At 41.9% G+C, this 20,023-nt stretch overlaps 1 protein-coding gene across 3 annotated transcripts in view; it reads right to left on the minus strand.

Moving 5' to 3' along the window:
• The window catches only part of PDE8A (phosphodiesterase 8A), a 462,427-nt gene that overhangs the window by 139,573 nt on the left and 302,831 nt on the right, over nucleotides 1-20,023 (minus strand). For all 3 annotated transcript variants that reach the window (XM_063925983.1, XM_063925981.1, XM_063925982.1), the window contains exons 2-3: nucleotides 12,134-12,190; nucleotides 6,533-6,723 (exon numbers count right to left, since the gene is read on the minus strand). In XM_063925983.1, coding sequence (XP_063782053.1) covers nucleotides 6,533-6,723; nucleotides 12,134-12,160 — 218 coding nt within the window. In that variant the 5' untranslated portion in view covers nucleotides 12,161-12,190. The remainder of the gene's footprint in view (nucleotides 1-6,532; nucleotides 6,724-12,133; nucleotides 12,191-20,023) is intronic.

The following is a 20,023-nucleotide window of genomic DNA, read 5'->3' on the forward strand; positions in this document are numbered from 1 at the left end:
GGGCTGTAAAGTCTGAAATGTATAAATCTATTGTTTCACATGTATTATTAGTCACCAGGTCTCTGCCCCTCCAGTGTGTTGATACTTTCTGAATGCCCATAAACTTGAGTCCAGAAGTATCTCCATTATGTTCTGCTGCATAGTGTTGTGAGAGGCTGTGTGGTGTTTAGTTTTTTCTTTATATTGTATTTGTGGTTCCTATGAAAGCTTTGTCCAGCTGTGGAGGCTATGTCAGGGAAAAGGGGGGGTGGGGGGTCAAGGGAAGAGGGGAGTGAACAATCCAGCTCTATTCTGCATTAGTACATAAGTGATCTACTGCTGGACAGACGTAGATGTAGGAGGGATATGGATATTGTACAAAAATAAAATATTTTTATTCATATATATGAACACTATAAAGAAAAGTGGAAAACATGTAAAAAAAAATTTAAATCCACCCCGCAAAATTTAAATTTTACACACTCATGCAAAACCAAAACTATACTGAAAAACACCAGAATGCATGTGATCCCAAATCTACAAAAATCACCCCAATCGCTATACCCACGTACTCCAAACTCTAAGCACTTATGTATTTAAATACACATGATATATCTACGGTATAAGGTGAAAAAGTTTGTAACTAAGGGCTAGTTTTATCAAAGCTTGGAGAGTGATAAAGTGGAGAGAGATAAATTACTATCTCTCACTTTATCTCGTACAAAGCTTTGAAAAATGTATCCCTAAAATCTATACCTTCATTTCCAGCACTATGAATGTACCAGAACTTGTACAAAGGAATACATACGCCTGGAAAGACCTAAAAGTAGCTTTGGCAAAAGACATGAAATATACAATGTTTTCGGAATTTTGCTATTAAAATAATAATAAAATGAAACTGAAACGTACTTACAAAAAGCTCCCCCTATTTCTTGTGGATAGTTATAGGAGGTAGTGTTTTCGAGGTTGTAAAGCCTTAAACATCAGCTTTTATAATATACCCAGACTGGTACACAATTATGCCATACTGTAGATGGACAGCACAGGGTGATAATTATTTCATTATTGCTGACATTTAATTATTTTTTCCACAGAAACATCTCAGATTTGAAATGAAAATGGTACCAGAGAAACAATGAATGGGGAGTACACCTTTAAGCACACACAATATCATATACTGGGGAGGGTACATAGATAGGTACAGAGATAGGTACGGTAAGTAAAAGCATAATCTTTCATGGGTGTTTGTTTTCTATTGTCATCAATTAAACGGAATTAGAGTACATATAAGCAAGGATACTAAAAGCAAATAACTGCTAGCAGTTCCCAATGCACAGCCTGTGCCATCCCATGTATTATGCCCACTCCAGTACATTTGGAATAGTATACAATCATATACATAACGCTAACTGAAATGGAACATGACACACTAACTGTCCGGACCAAATTGGACTGTTGGCAGGTGCTGCAAAGGTGCAGGAGAGATGGAGCGGGTACAGGTTCCATTTGTAACCATGGGGCAAAAAAAATGGTTTGCAAACATAACAAATAATTCAATTATATGTGTGTGTGTGTTATTTAAAAAATGGTCCCTACCACCAGAGCCTCTTGGCAACCAGCAAAACTAGGTTACCCATTCAGGGCACTGACACATTTTTACATAAGTGCCAAGCAGTCATGCAAAAACGAATGAATGACAAGCAGAATACAAGCTGGCATATTCACCCCATATTTCACCCACCTGCTCCTGTTATTACTAATTCCCATCACCAGGCTGGGTGTACCCGATGCTTTGCAGAGTATGAAGATGTAACTAGTGATCTCTGTACAGTGGTGGCACATATCAGAGTACTGTATGTTCATAGTGAGAGCCAAACACTTGTACACGTAAAGAACTACGGGGTCTATTTATGAAGCAGTGAAAAGAGTGGAGAAGTGAGCCAGTGGAGAAGTTGCCCATGGCAACCAATCAGCTGCTACATGTAATTTTATAGAATGCACTTGATAAATGTTACTTCAATGCTGAGTGGTTACCATGGTACTCCACTCTTTTCACTGCTTCATGAACAGACAAGTTTATCTCATTCATAAAAACTAACCTGCCCTGAACACACTAGTAGTTTATACAGTATATGTGTATTTAGAGAGGCAACAACTGATATTTTAAGTCTTTAACTGAATTTGGACAGTAAGGAAACATTAAAATCAATGTCAGGTTTTGGATACAAACAATGGCACCAGTCTACACAATGGAAATGATAGTCTACGTGTGTCAGATGGTTGCCTGGCAGTCCATTTCTAGGTCAAGGACTATACAGATTGCTAAGCATAGTATAACTAAGTTCGGTATAGATGTCATGAAGGAGTGAATAAAATCCCAATTAGTCAGCACTAGATTTTACTTCCAGCTGCACATTATGCAAGAGAAACATGTTCAGACCTATAGTATATTGTAAGGTTACGCATATGCAGAGCTACGTGCTTTAGATGCATTGGCAGAATGTGCGCCTGGTTTACAGCATCGTCAGAATTATTTATTTATTTATTAACAGTTTCTTATATAGCGCAGCAAATTCCGTTGCGCTTTACAATTTGAAATAACAACAACAAGCTGTGTGATAACAGTCATAGAGGTAGGAAGGCCCTGCTCGCAAGCTTACAATCTATAGGGAAATAGCACCTTTCCTTGTGTACATATGCCTATCTATTGCATAGAATGAGAAGACATGTGAGGATATGTGTGGACTGTACAGACTGGATGCAATTTGATAGGAAAGTTTATGAAAGTTATGTGGGCGGTTCTGGAATTTGATACGCTTGCCTAAAGAGGTGAGTTTTCAGGGAACGCTTGAAGGTTTGGAGACTAGAGGAGAGTCTTATTGTGCGTGGTAGGGCATTCCACAGAGTGGGTGCAGCCCGATGAAAGTCCTGCAGTCGTGAGTGGGAGCGAGTAATGAGTGTGGATGAGAGACGCAGGTCTTGTGAAGAGCGAAGAGGTCGGGTTGGGAGATATTTTGTGATAAGCGAAGTGATGTACGTTGGTATAGTTTGGTTAATGGCCTTGTGTGTGAATACACTTTCACCTGCTCCAAAGGTGAAAAGAGTCACCTCCTATTATGTGTATGAACACAAGCGTGCCAGTCTGCACATGCCCTCACTGATCTTTGCCTCTTCCCACCCCAGTTCTATCTCTTAGGTCATAATGATCAATGCATCTGAATTGTTTACAACTAAGCACAGCCGAATTCGCATGCGCTTATTTTCTAAGCATGTGCAATGTAGAGGCCTGGAAGGCACACTATGCAAATGGACAGGAATTCACCAGTGTTTCACCCCTAAAGACTCAGATGGACAGGCATTCACTGGTGTATCACCCCCAAAGACACAGATGGACAAGCATTCACCGGTGTATCACCCCTAAAGACTCAGATGGACAGGCATTCACTGGTGTATCACCCCCAAAGACACAGACGGACAAGCATTCACTGGTGTATCACCCCCAAAGACACAGACGGACAAGCATTCACCGGTGTATCACCCCCAAAGACACAGATGGACAGGCATTCACCGGTGTATCACCCCTAAAGACACAGATGGACAAGCATTCACCGGTGTATCACCCCCAAAGACACAGATGGACAGGCATTCACCGGTGTATCACCCCTAAAGACACAGATGGACAGGCATTCACCGGTGTATCACCCCCAAAGACACACATGGACAGGCATTCACCGGTGTATCACCCCCAAAGGCACAGATGGACAAGCATTCACCGGTGTATCACCCCCAAAGACACAGATGGACAGGCATTCATCGGTGTATCACCTCTAAAGACACAGATGGACAAGCATTCACCGGTGTATCACCCCCAAAGACACAGATGGACAAGCATTCACTGGTGTATCACCCCCAAAGACACAGATGGACAGGCATTCACCGGTGTATCACCCCCAAAGACACAGATTGACAGGCATTCACCGGTGTATCACCCCTAAAGACACAGATGGACAGGCATTCACCGGTGTATCACCCCTAAAGACACAGATGGACAGGCATTCACCGGTGTATCACCCCTAAAGACACAGATGGACAGGCATTCACCGGTGTATCACCCCCAAAGACACAGATGGACAGGCATTCACCGGTGTATCACCCCCAAAGACATAGATGGACAGGCATTCACCGGTGTATCACCCCCAAAGACACAGATGGACAAGCATTCACCGGTGTATCACCCCCAAAGACACAGATGGACAGGCATTCACCGGTGTATCACCCCTAAAGACACAGATTGACAGGCATTCACCGGTGTATCACTCCTAAAGACACAGATGGACAGGCATTCACCGCTGTATCACCCCCAAAGACACAGATGGACAGGCATTCACCGGTGTATCACCCCTAAAGACACAGATGGACAGGCATTCACCGGTGTATCACCCCCAAAGACACAGATGGGCAGGCATTCCCCGGTGTATCACCCCTAAAGACACAGACGGACAGGCATTCACCGGTGTATTACCCCCAAAGACACAGATGGACAAGCATTCACCGATGTATCACCCCCAAAGACACAGATGGACAGGCATTCACCGGTGTATCACCCCTAAAGACACAGATGGACAGGCATTCACCAGTGTATCACCCCCAAAGACACAGATGGACAGGCATTCACCGGTGTATCACCCCCAAAGACAGATTGACAGGCATTCACCGGTGTATCACCCCCAAAGACACAGATTGACAGGCATTCACCGGTGTATCACCCCTAAAGACACAGATGGACAGGCATTCACCGGTGTATCACCCCCAAAGACACAGATGGGCAGGCATTCCCCGGTGTATCACCCCTAAAGACACAGACAGACAGGCATTCACCGGTGTATCACCCCCAAAGACACAGATGGACAAGCATTCACCGATGTATCACCCTCAAAGACACAGATGGACAGGCATTCACCGGTGTATCACCCCCAAAGACACAGATTGACAGGCATTCCCCGGTGTATCACCCCTAAAGACACAGATGGACAGGCATTCACCGCTGTATCACCCCCAAAGACACAGATGGACAGGCATTCACCGGTGTATCACCCCTAAAGACACAGATGGACAGGCATTCACCGGTGTATCACCCCCAAAGACACAGATGGGCAGGCATTCCCCGGTGTATCACCCCTAAAGACACAGACGGACAGGCATTCACCGGTGTATCACCCCCAAAGACACAGATGGACAAGCATTCACCGATGTATCACCCCCAAAGACACAGATGGACAGGCATTCACCGGTGTATCACCTCTAAAGACACAGATGGACAGGCATTCACCGGTGTATCACCCCCAAAGACACAGATGGACAGGCATTCACCGGTGTATCACCCCCAAAGACACAGATTGACAGGCATTCACCGGTGTATCACCCCTAAAGACACAGATTGACAGGCATTCACCGGTGTATCACCCCCAAAGACACAGATTGACAGGCATTCCCCGGTGTATCACCCCTAAAGACACAGATGGACAGGAATTCACCGGTGTATCACCCCCAAAGACACAGATGGACAAGCATTCACCGGTGTATCACCCCCAAACACACAGATGGACAAGCATTCACCGGTGTATCACCCCCATAGACACAGATGGGCAGGCATTCACCGGTGCATCACCCCCATAGACACAGATGGGCAGGCATTCACCGGTGTATCACCTCCAAAGACACAGATGGACAGGCATTCACCGGTGTATCACCCCCAAAGACACAAATGGGCAGGCATTCACCGGTGTATCACCTCCAAAGACACAGATGGGCAGGCATTCACCGGTGTATCACCCCCAAAGACACAGATGGACAAGCATTCACCGGTGTATCACCCCCATAGACACAGCTGGGCAGGCATTCACCGGTGCATCACCCCCATAGACACAGATGGGCAGGCATTCACCGGTGTATCACCTCCAAAGACACAGATGGACAGGCATTCACCGGTGTATCACCCCCAAAGACACAGATGGGCAGGCATTCACCGGTGTATCACCTCCAAAGACACTGATGGGCAGGCATTCACCGGTGTATCACCCCCAAAGACACAGATACAGTACCTACTCCACTGCACAGTGTCCACAGAAATTAATTTTAACTGTTGGCATTACTGTTCATTTGAGGATATTGGCACAGCAGATTAAATCTTGCATGAAAAGCTATGTGGGATCAGTGACCCCTGTACTTCTAATACAAATGACCACATTCTGTTCAATTAAGAACACATTTTATAGCCTCACATTGGCGTCTTTTAACACCTGTAGTCCTTTATTCCAATTGTTTACATAAATATTCTGATATATCATAAATTGAAAAAGACATTTCATACTGATCTACAAAGCAATACTTGAAGAATGTATTAACATCCAAAAATGATTCATTAATCCCACATCACATCACTCGCAATAAAATCTAATCTAAACATTTAACAATAAATAAATAAATGACAATAATATTAGTTACTTTCAGACTTTAAAAAAAAAAAAAATACATGTAATTAAGTTTATCTTACCTGCATAGAGCTTCTGCATCAAAACATCGTGTCTGCCTATGATCGATAATGATAATTTCATGATGTTTATCTAAAAAGCTTTCCAAAGCAGATTCTGGTGTCTTGGCAATGTTAGACTTAAAGCCTGCTTTCTCACACGCACAACAGAATCCATTACTCTGGCTATCTTCTTTGGCAAATACTAAAAGTACCTAATTAACAGAAATGAGAGAGAGAGAGAGAGAGAGAAGGAAGAGAGGATGACTTTAAAATGTCTCAATTGCGTTTATCTGAAATAATATTTTCATCTTGTAAATAATTTATCAAAAAGCCACAAAACACTAAGCATGTTGTTATCGCTTTTTATGTTATTTTTTTATATTTTCTCTTGTTTTGACATAAAGCCTCAGAAAGCTAATTTGAAAGTTCGCCGTGCATTACAAAAATCGAAGTACTATGTTGCTGAATCTGTCTTCTTCCCTTCCAGGGGCAGCTTATGAGGAGAAGGCCCATGTGCAAGCCTTGTGCAGGGCTCTGTGCTCTCTAGCAGTGCAGTAGACTCTTTGGGGGTAATTCAGACCTGATCGCTAGGGTGCGTTTTTTGCATCCCTGCGATCAGGTAGTCGCCGCCTACAGGGGGAGGGTATTAGCTGTGTGCAGGTGTGTGATAGCATGTGTAGAAGAACTGCACAAACATCAGTTTGTGAAGTTTCTGCTCAGCCCAGGACTTACTCAGCCGCTGCGATGATCGTGGCCGGAACTGTCGTCAGTAGCCCTTCCCTCTAAACGCCTGGTCCTTCCTGCGTTTTCCCAGACACTCCTCTAAAACGGTCAGTTGCCACCCACATATGGCCTCATCCCGTCAGTCACCTTGCGATCGCTGTGCGATTGCTTTTTTCACACCATCCCGTCGCTATGCACCGATGTCCGATGCAGTCGTCTGACGCGCTGGCGCATTGCGGTGCATATGCATGCGTAGTAGAGACTTGATCGCTCGCTGTGCGAAAACGCACAGCAGTGATCAGGTCTGAATTACCCTCTTTGTGTCAGAGTCTGGATTCGACCTTAAAAAGTCGAAAACTGCAGTCTTTTCGACAAACGGCAGTTTTCAACTTCAATTGAATATACCCCTTAAAATCCAAATCTGGGTTTTGGATTTCTAGGTTTCTTAAAAACAGCTAAAATATAGTCATTTTTGCCCTATAAAACCCAAAATGTGGTTTTAAAATCTGAATTTCAAATCGCGAGAAGTTCCGAACCAGGACTTGTTTCAGTTCGGAGCCTCAAAATTCGGGTTGATTTGGATTTCTAAAGAACTGAATTCCAAATCTCTACGTCATACTATAGTTTAGCATAATGCTGGCATTAGGGACAATTAGCCAGTACAAGAGAATTAAATATTACAAAAGGAAAAAAAAACATGCATATGATACTGTATATACCATTAGATCTAGTATTGTATTAAAATATGTTAATACATGTTGAAAAGTCCACCTTAAACTCTTTATATTCCAACTGATTATTCTATAGACAGAGGGTCACCTGCTTACTATAAAGAATCCTTCATAATGTACGTTGTATTTATTGTAACACTGAAATAACCACTTCCCTGTAGGGCTACAGACCTAAAGAGAAAAGTTCCATACATGCCCTTGGGAACAGCAAGCAGTTAGCAGATTCTCAAGCATTTTTTTGCCATTTACATTACAGAAATAAGTTATACCTAAAGGCATTTGAGCTCTTTTTATGGTCAGTTATGGATAGCACTTCAAGTCCGTGTGCTCAAACAGCATACAATAACCCATTTGTCATATACTCAGTGGTCACTTTGTTAGGTATACAGGTTTTAACGGCAAAGCGAGGTGGTCTGCGGTCCTCATGAGATAACACGTACAACGCTCTCTAGAGAATGGTGCGCAAAACAGAAATCCTTCATTAAACAGTTTATTTATTTATTAACAGTTTCTTATATAGTGCAGCATATTCCATTGCGCTTTACAGTTTGAATTTATGTTGTCATTCATGGAATTACTTTCGCCTTCATGTTAGTTATGTCACGCTGACAGAAAGGAGATACCAATAGAAGTAGGCATACGTTACAGCAGTGGTCTGCAGAAAAGAGTCCTTACATGCCCTCATTGGTCGCACCATAGAAACCTGCACCAGCCCTGGGGCAGGTGCAGGGTCTCTGTATGACCATGGCTTCCTATGCCTGCAGCTGTGCATCTGTGAGCGCAGTCGCTTGCATTTACATGCCCGCCACACTCCCATAATATGCCCATTTTTGTGTGCACTAGTAGCCACCGTGCAGCCACCGCTCAGGAACACCCATCACTTTTCTGACACCTTTCTGATGCTGTCCGACCTGATCGCAGCAATGCCTTTGTGCGTTCACTCTAACGCATGCGCCGCAGGGGTTCTCAGCATTGTTGCTCGCCATGTGCATCCCTTTATTGTCAAAGCCTACATATCTTACAATGGCTACTTCTAGCAGTATAGTGCACCATAGGGGAGATGTACCAAGCCGTCTTAAGAGTAGAGAGGTGGACAAGTGTAGAAGTGCCCATGGCAATTTATCTTCTTTCATTTTATAGAATGTAGTTAATAAATTCTAGCTAAAAAGCTGACTGGTTATTATAGGCAATGTATCCACTTCTCCGCTCTTTGGAAGGCTTAATACATTTCCCTCTGAGGGCAGGATGTAATGCCGCCCAGGTTTGAGGCAATCATTTACAAGGCCTTGCCGAAATGGGATGTTTTTTTAAAGGGGCAATCACTTACAAGGCCTTGCCGAAATGGGATGTTTTTTTAAAGGGGCAATCACTTACAAGTCCTTGTAAGGCCTTGAAAGTGACTGCCCCTTTAAGAAAAAGTCAGAGTTCATCCAGAATCCCGCACGGCTGCCGAACTCGGGTGGCATTACATCCCGCCCTGTATGTCACAAATTACACATCATCTCACACTGGTTCCTCAAACATTACAATGTACTCCAATGGCCTCCACTGCCATCAGATCCTAATCCAATAGAGCATCTCTGGGATGTGGAGGACTGGATGTGCCTGCAGCCAACAAATCTGCAGCAACTGCATGGCGCGTTCATGTCAGCATGGACCGTAACCTCTAAGGAATGTTTCCAGCAACTTGTGTAACCCATGCCACAAACAATTCACCCTGTTCTGGGACACAGGGGTATCTGACTCATTGTAAGAATGGCATACCTAATAAAGTACATATATATACCAGACAGCAAGACTGGTTATAATGCTTGTCCATTTATCTTCCAGTTTCAGCTATTTCTGGGCTACAATTTGATCTCAAGATAGTTCTAAATGTAATATTTTTATTTTATTGTTGTTTCCACAACAGCTGCCAACCATCTACTCTCCTCTCTGTACAGAACAACTTCATAATCTTACTCCGGAGAGTTTCAGTCTCCAAAAGTGCGGAACAAAAACTTCCACCAAAGCTTACAGCTTTCTATGAAACTTTCTTTTTTATTCTGCTCTAATACTCACCAATTTACATTGATGGCAGATCAGAAGGCAGGTGCAGTTCTTATTATAATCAGCAAGCATAGGCAATATGTGTTCAGTTCCCACTTCCCCATAGTGTAGTCCCAGGGAAAGGTTTTCCCGGGACTCGAAAATTGCTGACAGAGCATCTATAAAACATTATGCACACCACCAGTGTTGGACTGGAGCATGAAGGGCCAACAGGGGAATGCAGTGGTGGGGGCCCATGCTGAAGGGGTGTGGCCGGTTAGCACAGGCCCTACTGGGAATTGCCCCATAGGGCTAGTCCGACCTTACTCACCACTTTAAAATGGCCAAGGGTACAAGTCAGAAGAAATTTTCTTACACCCTACCTGGCAGTGCAGCTTTAAAGGCAACAAACTGCATTTTTTTTCATTGGGCTTTTCTTTGAACAATTGCTAACTCCTTGCACAGAGGGCATGGACTAGTGTGTGCAAATGCTGACAATGGCAGGGAAGCGTATCATTACATCTTATGATGGCAGGGAAGCGTGTCATTACATCTTATGATGGGGGAAGACAGGCAGCTGCATGGCGTATGTGGTGTGGCTACTGCAATATGCAGGCTTCTGCTGCTGTATGCACTAATGCAATCTGTTTCTGAGAAGAGATATTTGAATGAACTGTATGAGGTGGCAACAGAACATTTAGGCTGGATTTTATGCAGAATACGCTTAGTCCTTCAGAACCATTTTATACATGTCATCTGAAGTGGTGGTGATTGGGAGTTAGGTATCAGCTCTGCAGGCACTGTGGAAGCGTGTGTGCCACCAATATATGTGCTGCCACTACATATTTGAATGCATGGCATTTTTTAAGTTTTAGGGGTGGTGGTGGAGAAGAAGAGCAACCCAAATAGAAGGATCCTATTTGATCCTTATTTCTTTGTAAGGATATCCTTGTCTATCGAATGCATGTCTAAATTGCTCTACAGTCTTTGCCTATACCATCTCTGATGGGTGGCTATTCCCTTTGTCCACTACCGTTTCTGTGAAGTCATTTTTCCTCAAATTCTTCCCCTGAACCTCCCTCCCTCCAGTTTCAGTGAATGTTCTCGAGTTCTAATACCTCTCTTCCTTTGAAAAATGTTAACCACCTGTACCTTGTCAAAACCCTTAATATATTTGAAAGTTTCTATCATGTCTCCCCTTTCCCTTCCTTGCTCCAAACTATACAAATTAAGATTTTTTAGTCTTTCTGGGTAAGTTTTGTGACGTAGGCCAAGCACCACTTTAGTTGCCCTTCTTTGTACAGTCACTAGCATATTAATATCCTCGTAAAGATATGGCCTCCAGAATTGAACACAGTATTCTCGATGAGGCCATACCAATGACAGTGGCATTATTACTTCTTTCTTTCTGCTGATTCCTCACCCCATGTAACCAAGCATCTAAGTAGCCTTCCTCATTGCTTTATTACATTGCTTACCTGCCTTTAAGTCACCTGAAATAGTGATATTTACATCCCTTTCCACCTCAGTAGTTTCCAATATTATTATTATTATTATTATTATTATAATTATCAGTTATTTTATATAATGCACACCTATTCTGCAGCGCTTTACAGCACCATTAATAATATATTTAGCCTTTGGATTTTTGAGACCCAAGTGCACGATTTTGCATTTTTGGGCATTAAACTATAATTGCCACGCTTTTGACCATTCCTCCTGTCTACCTAGATCATCAATCATTTGTTTTACCCCTCCTGGTGTGTCTACCCTCTTGCAAGTAAATGGGCAACACTACTCCCCAAACATACAGGCAGTAAGTGCAACGTTGTACCTACAGTATGTTTTCAGAGCAAAGCAAAAATAACATTTAATTCCTTGCATAAAGATTTTAGAAATTACAAGGGGGGGGGGGGGGGGGTCATTTTTAGGAGTCATCCTGACATTTTCATTCCTCAAAAACAGCTCTGAAGTAGTGAAGTTCAGTTTCCAATTTTCACTGGACGCATATTCATTTTTATCAACCCCTGGCTATAAAGCCTGACGTGCCCCTTGTACCACTTACAAAGCTAGTCTTGTCATCACACATGCAAATAAGGCTGACAATAAACAAACTGCTACTAAAGTCACAATACTGTACCTGAAGTTGATCTTGGTGGAGTCTCATTGGACCAAACTGCACTTCTGTTACAGCTGCCTATGAGAAAAACAAATAAACAATATTTAATTTTATATTCTAAAGCCATATAAACCCATAATACCACATACAGTAAAAAAACCAGGCAGAGGCAAACAGTAGAATGCTCTTTACATGTACAAGCCAAATAAGTATTTTGATGAAACATTGAGCAGCGATTGCTACCTGCAGCTTAGAACCTAATGTCACCACGTTCTGCTTTTGCGCTGGGTTTGTTTTCAGTGTATCCCTATATCTATTTAAATATTTTTCCATGATATGATTTAGGGCTAGCGTTAATAAACTATAAATTAATTTCCTAAGTAAATGCCATACATGTATCCCATTAAATTGTATCCTAATAAGCTTTTCTCTAATGGATTGTGGCAAGTACTTTAAATTTAACGACCCTGTTGTGATGTATAAATGGCAAGAGAACTGACAGTTCAGGCACTCATAATCTTATAATAATGGAAACAGCATGTAGTAATGAACAACAAGCAACTAGCGTTATATTGGCGTTAGGCTCACTGCGACGGTCACTGGAGATGTATAGGAACAGTGAGGAAATAAAATCTGAATATCTGTTAGACATGTAAACACATACACAGTGATGGATGCATTAATCCTCACACCTACACCACATCGGCTCATAGATGCATGGGGCCACTGATGCTATGATGGAAATTGTAATCCACTACCTATACACTTTCTACAGCTGTCTTCTGCAATTGATCATTTGGTGCATAACACAATGCAAATATGACGTGATTACAAACAGAGGGGTTGTTATATCAAGAAGTGAAAAGAGTGGAGAAGTTGCCTATGGGAAACCAATCAGCATCTACAGTACCTAACATTTTATAGACTGTACTTGAGGATTTCTCAAAGCTCAATGCTTGCTATGGGGAACTTCTACCTTGGTCCACTTCTCTGCTCTTTCCACTGCTTGATACATCAACTCCAAAGTTTTTTTCTAAAGTAGTTTAATAAAACATGATGCCATAATCATTCAGTGCAGCCAACCCGTTTCTAGGCATGGTTGCAGTCATTTACACGGTAAGTTGTGGCATCATGATAGCAATTCCCCGCTGCGGAGGTGCCGCCGCCGAATGTGATCGGTTAGCAATGGGTGTGAACGCCTCGGCCTGATTGGGGATAACGGGGGCGGCTGTTTTTTGGGGGGCAGTTGTGTGATGTCACATGCAGCCGCTCCGATGTAAAAAATGGCGGCGGTCCTCCTGCATACACAGCCTAGCTGCAGCTGAAGGAGGGCATCCATAATTTCTGTGTGAGCAATGCGATCGCAATTGTTTTATGATCGCATTGTTGGGCGGCCTTGCATGCTACAGAAGGGATTGCAGATTCTACTTGGTTTGTGTCTAGTCATCATCATCAGTGTGCACATGTGCCTACAGAAATGTTTTCTCTCTTGTCCCGCTCTGCATAGCCCACATTTGCCTCAGTGCGACTTTATGCGAGATATGCTCTGCAAATGGGTGTACTTACTGATCTGCTTCAGTTTCCTACATTAAATGCAATATCATCTTCACTGTGCTTTTCTGCAACTTGCACATAAAAGGCTACAGTGCTATCCAGGTTTATGTAACCTCAGAGTCTTCTTTGGCCACTTGAAATGAAGGGTAACATCTGTTAAACAACATGTCACCTATTGCATTCCTGTCCAGACACACTTTTGTCTGGTGAATGTGTTCTGTAGGTAGTGTTATGTTATAGTATGGGTAGTAAGCTTATATGTATATGCATTATCTGACATGATCGGCTATCTATCTGATATTCTCATTGCCAGGGCAACAATTCCCTCTGGTTCACCTACCCTGACCTGGCATTGCTTACTGTGTGGTTCTTATTGGCTCCAACTGGGCTCTCTCATCATATTATACTACAGAAAATAATAAAAGCACATGCACAAGTATGGGGAGAAAAGGCAATAGGAATTTATTTTTATCAAGAGGTCTCTTTAGTTACAATACACCAAACTCTGTTTTAGATACATTCCCTCTGGCTTCAAAAGCACATTGTACAGCCGGCTGTGGAGCGTCTGACGTCAACTTCTGTGCTCAAGCTCCAAATCTGTTTTTTGCCCTGATCTTGGCTCGTCTTGCTGTATGCCTGCCAGTGTTTTCCAACCAATTCTTTGTCCTATTTTAGGTTACACTGTTATCTGCTCTTATGTTGCTATGCCACCTTATTTGACCATCTCAGGACCCTACCTGTAGTCACTCAGCAGCAAGGCCGGAGTCCCCTAGCTTGTACCTCTAGCTGCAGCACATACATGGGTATCATTAGACTCCCAGGGGCAGCTGTATTAAGCCTTGGAGAATGATAATGTGGAGAGAAATAAAGTACCAACTAACCAGCTCCTGTCATTTTCCAAACACAGCCTGTAACATAGCATTTAGGAGCTAATTGGCTGATATTTTATCTCTCTCCATTTATCACTTTCCAATACATAGTACATCTGCCTGTGTGAGTGGTCTTTGCTAATCACTAGTAGACTAAATGATCTTAAATTATCAGCTCCCCTCACTGGTGTCTCTGACAAATATATTGCTCCAACTACAGAATAAGTGCAAGCAAAAGCAGTGAAACACAACTGAAAATATGTATCTTTCTATTTGGGTATAAACAGCACTTTGGGCCAGCTGCTGGAACAAGGTTTGTTACTGTCCTACAAACTATAAAATTAAACATTTATCATTTACGTTTGACCTTGGCTCCAGCAAAACTCAGAACTGATGATAGTTACTATATGTTTAGTCTCCTTTAGACATTATTTAACGTATTCATGCAGACAAGATTATATTTCATGGAGATGTGAAACAAAGCCGCTTTCACTTCACATATGATCACCTCCATAAAATTCACACATCAAAAATGTATATATATATATATATATATATATATATATATATTACTCTCATTTATACATTTATCTCATTTACTCTCAGTATCGTCTGGATTACTCATCACCACCAGTGCCATTGCCATGTGGTGTCCCACAAGGTTCTATAATATCCCCCATGCTTTTTGCAGTATACATGATCCCACTGGGTGAAATAATCAGGCGCCAATGCCTGGTCTACCACTGCTATGCAGATGATACATAACTGCACTTGTCCTTTGCTCCGGGCACTGATAACCCAATAGCAACCCTAAATGGCTGTCTAGCTGAACTCCAGGAGTGGATGAGTGCTAGTTGGCTGCGACTGAACCCGGATAAAACAGAGGTCCTTATGATAGGACCACAACATCAAAGGACAAGACTGCAGCATAGCCAACCAACTGGACTTACACTCGGGGATTCAGAATTACAAACCACTGATCGTGTGGGGAATCTGGATGGTGGCTTGACACTTAAAGACATACTCTTCAAATGTAGTGGAAAGAGGACCCTCGGGCTGCTCTGAGCGCCCTCCTTTACTCTGTGCATATATATATATATATATATATATATATATATATATAGATAGATAGATAGATAGATAGATAGATATACACACAGAGTTCAGACTGTAGAGGTTCCATCCAGTTAATCTACACGTTACCAGCTCATAAAATGACAATATGTTTGGTAGTGTACTGTATATTGAATCTTATACCATTTACTACTCTTGTATTCATGTGAAAAATTTGTATTAAACCATTGCTACCAATTACACAATTGTTTTCAGCGCCTAACCTGCACAGGCAGACAAAAGCTAATTACTGATCCATTTTTTGGTTCATTGGAAACTATAGTAAATGATAATTTTTCATCTACTGTGTACACTTCGTTTTCTTTCTGAAATTCTTCAGAAGTAAGTGTTTTAAATATAACTAACCCACTATGTTACATTTTGATTGAGAAAGAACAGCGGTGAGTGCAATATTCACTTTTACCCTGACATTCTGCCACTGCAGCCTTGTAAAGACTTGGAAGAGTAGTGGAGAATTTCCTTCCTCTGACAAAATATACACCCCAAACCGAGACAGCCACTAAGAGGGAGTTCAGGCCCCAGTGAAGCAACATCTTCTTCCACCACCATCGCTAACTGAAAACCTTCCTTCCCACATCCTGAAGTAACAATATCACCTATTTGTATCACCTGAATCTGCATATCCCGGTATTAGTGCATCTACACAGGAGAACGTTTTAGTCTTCCTCTTGCCTTTCAGCTGACAGCACAGCTATGTCTTTCAGCATATAGTAGAGATAACATACTAGCAGATTAATATGAAGTAACAATATCACCTATTTGTATCACCTGAATCTGCATATCCCGGTATTAGTGCATCTACACAGGAGAACGGTTTAGTCTTCCTCTTGCCTTTCAGCTGACAGCACAGCTATGTCTTTCAACAAATAGTAGAGATAGCATACTAGCAGATTAATATGAAGTAACAATATCACCTATTTGTATCACCTGAATCTGCATATCCCGGTATTAGTGCACCTACACAGGAGAACGCTTTAGTCTTCCTCTTGCCTTTCAGCTGACAGCACAGCTATGTCTTTCAGCAAATAGTAGAGATAGCATACTAGCAGATTAATATGAATACTTAAGGCCTGATCCTGAGACGCATGTTCAAGCCCACAACCATGAGAAAGCCCTGTTGTGCTCAGTTACACTCACTCCATGGTCACAGAGAAAAGACTGAGATGTATGACTATGGGTTAGAATCGCTCTGCAGCCTGCAACAAAAGCGTAGCGTGTTGAAGATGGCTAGATGATCATGTGACTGCATTCAAAAACATTATTAAACAATAAAAAAATAATTGCCATTAAGCCATCAGCATGCTTCTTACTATTTGTAGAGGATTGGTATGTGATCCCGCTGCACGGGATGCTGAATGTCAGTATACCGACATTGGCATCCCCGCGCGCTAGAATGCCGGCAGGGGGGAGCCACAGGTTTTATTCTCCCTCTATGGGTGTCATGGAGACCCATAGAGGGGGAATCACCTACCTCACCAGTATTCCGGTGACGGTTTTAGTACCCCAGACGGGATCCGGGAGTAGGTATTAGGACAGCTGGGATCCAGACGGGAGGTATGTACATTACAAAATGTTGTACATTACAAAGTGTTAGGCCACTTTCTTGCTACATCGTGCTAAGAACTCATGAAAAACTTTTGCTAAACTTGCGGCTTTATAGATTGTCTCTAAGTAGCATGATTAGCGGAAACTGCTTATACCTCCCATGGCTAACCTATTATACCATCATTTTCTTCCCCACCCTCACTATAGTTATACAGTTTGTTACTAAGTGTGCCCTTTACTTATTTTTACTCCATCTAATCTTCGCTCTTTGAACAGGACAGATAGACATTTGCTTGGAGATCACAGACCTCTATGGAAAGACACAGATCCACTGAACACATCTTAGTAAAGTGGATAATCAGAGACTAGGACGATCCCTGTTCTCTCATACGATTTGGATAAGACAGACATGTTCATCAAACATGCATCTCTCCGTAGAGATGCATTAAATGACATCCTTATGAGCACACATCTTACATAATATTATTGAATAATCATAACCATGTCTGTTAATTTTTACATACATTTGTAATCAAGAAAAATGACATTTCTTGGAAGTTTATGTGTAAATTGAGGATTATCCAAAGAAAACCATAGACTGCAGGAACTGAGGTGGGGATAGAAGACTTTTGCTGTGTAAGCAGCCTCTGCTGAAACGGCACTGTCATCAAACGGAAGCAGCTAAAGGAAGGCAACCTCCCATGTCACCGTTTAGTGGTAAGGACTAAAGACCAGCAACATCATCTTACAAGATTGTCCATTTTTGTTAGCACTGTAACATGTGTGTTCTAACCTTTCTTAATGGAAAATACAAAACAACTGTGAGTTAAAGTTTTTTTGCAGCAGGGCCCCCTTTTCTCATGTTGCTGATACTTTTCACCGCTCATTTTTTTAATGCATTTGTTTGAAATATACTTTTTATTTTGTGCATTTTTGCATTTTTCCATTTATAAAAAACTGTGGAGAATTACACAACACATGCTATAAAGATCCAAGAAAGTACATTTTTACAGAAACAGAAATACTACTCAATAAAACCTAATGGTCAGCATCATGGACACTAGTGCTTTTTACAGAAAGACAGTAACTATGAACATATGTTTTGATTACTCTAGGAACGACAACAATACACAATGTTAATTTTTATTAAAAGGTTTATTATAGTTGGATGTCTTGACAACATAGGTAGAGTATAGCTTTCTGGTAAACATATAGTACACCATAACTCCCTGTATGCAGTACCAGACTCTGAGAACGCCGTAAGACATATGCTGACTACATATACATACAGAACAGGTGCAATCTGGAATATATAGCCCATGATAGAAGTTATTACCCAAAATATCTACACCAACCTTGCATTATGCTTATTGTGCTCTCTAGGTTTCTGTTGGCCTTAATTATTTATGTGTGTTTTTCAACTTGATGTAACTTAAATGCCTTTGTACAATGTACTATGTTTTTGATGTATGTAAATCGACTTTGAGCACTACAGGAGAAAAGCATTATATAAATAAAATTGTTATTATTATTATTATTATTATTAGATCACAGATCAGACTGCACAAGCCAACATGATCAGAAGCAATTCCTGTTCATACATGTGCAGATAAAGCAGTTTGGCCTGAGTGACAAGTAACTGAGACTATCCAATCTGGCCACACAGGCCATAACCATATCAAATGCATTCTGTTGAATTACACTCCATGGGGCCATAATTGGCATGACCGACTGATAACAAATTAGCAAATTTCCATTATTGGCCAAATATATTTTCCATTAGCCCCTATTACATCTGATTGATTCCAATCAGATATTGACTGGGGCTGAGGGTCATTTTGGGCAGTTGTATGCAACAAAGTGGGGCCAAATCACTGTGTGTATGGGCATCTTAATGGCTATCTGATGAATTCACACATGTGTCTCAGGGTACCACCTGTTCAAGACTGTTCTAAAGATTAATACATTTTAGTTCCATTGCACATAATGGTTAAGATTATGGGCAGGATGATCTCTCAGGGGGAAACGCTAATAGCCCATAGGCATCATTTAGGTAGGCTTCTATTAGGCAACGCCATCTAAAGATGACATTGCCCACTGCATCCAAGCTCAGGAATGTATCGCATTTTGATGCTTTGTGCATATGCAGTAAGTGGCCAAACCTACGAAGCAGCATTTTCAGAGGTTTGCCTGCAAAATATGCTTTGATGCATCCTGCCCTGTATGTTACAAATCTAAGAAGAGTTATTTAAAACTCCGTTGTGTGTCACTGGCCTACTCTCTCACTCAGGGGCCTATGTGCTAAACCTTGGAGAGTGATAAAGTATAGAGAGATAAAGTACCGATCAATCCACTCCTGTCATTTTTCAAATACCGCCTGTAACATGGCAGTTAGGAGCTGGTTGGCTAGTACTTTATCTCTCTCCACTTTATCTCTCTACAAGGCTTAGTAAATAGACCCCTAAGGGACTGATTCATGCGCTGTGTGTATTGGAGTGTATCCACCTCTGAATCAGGCCCTAAGGCTGGTAACACAATGTTTAATACATCATTTCAAAGCTGCAGACGCCTGCTGCTTATGACTGTTACTGAAATCTACAGGAGATTATCTCCTGGCGCACAAGTTATTTCAATACATCTTGTATTCATGTAGCGTTGTCACCTAACAAGTAAAACGTCAATGCTGTAATGAGATTCCCCTCCCCAACCTTTATCAAGAATTGGTCAGAATGTATAGAATTGTACATAGAAATGGCTACAATTTCCAGGTCAGCCAAAGATCAGTTCCAAGAATTTTCATAAATCTGGT

Source organism: Pseudophryne corroboree, chromosome 6 (assembly GCF_028390025.1).
Source record: "Pseudophryne corroboree isolate aPseCor3 chromosome 6, aPseCor3.hap2, whole genome shotgun sequence".
Classification (NCBI taxonomy): Eukaryota; Metazoa; Chordata; class Amphibia; order Anura; family Myobatrachidae; genus Pseudophryne; species Pseudophryne corroboree.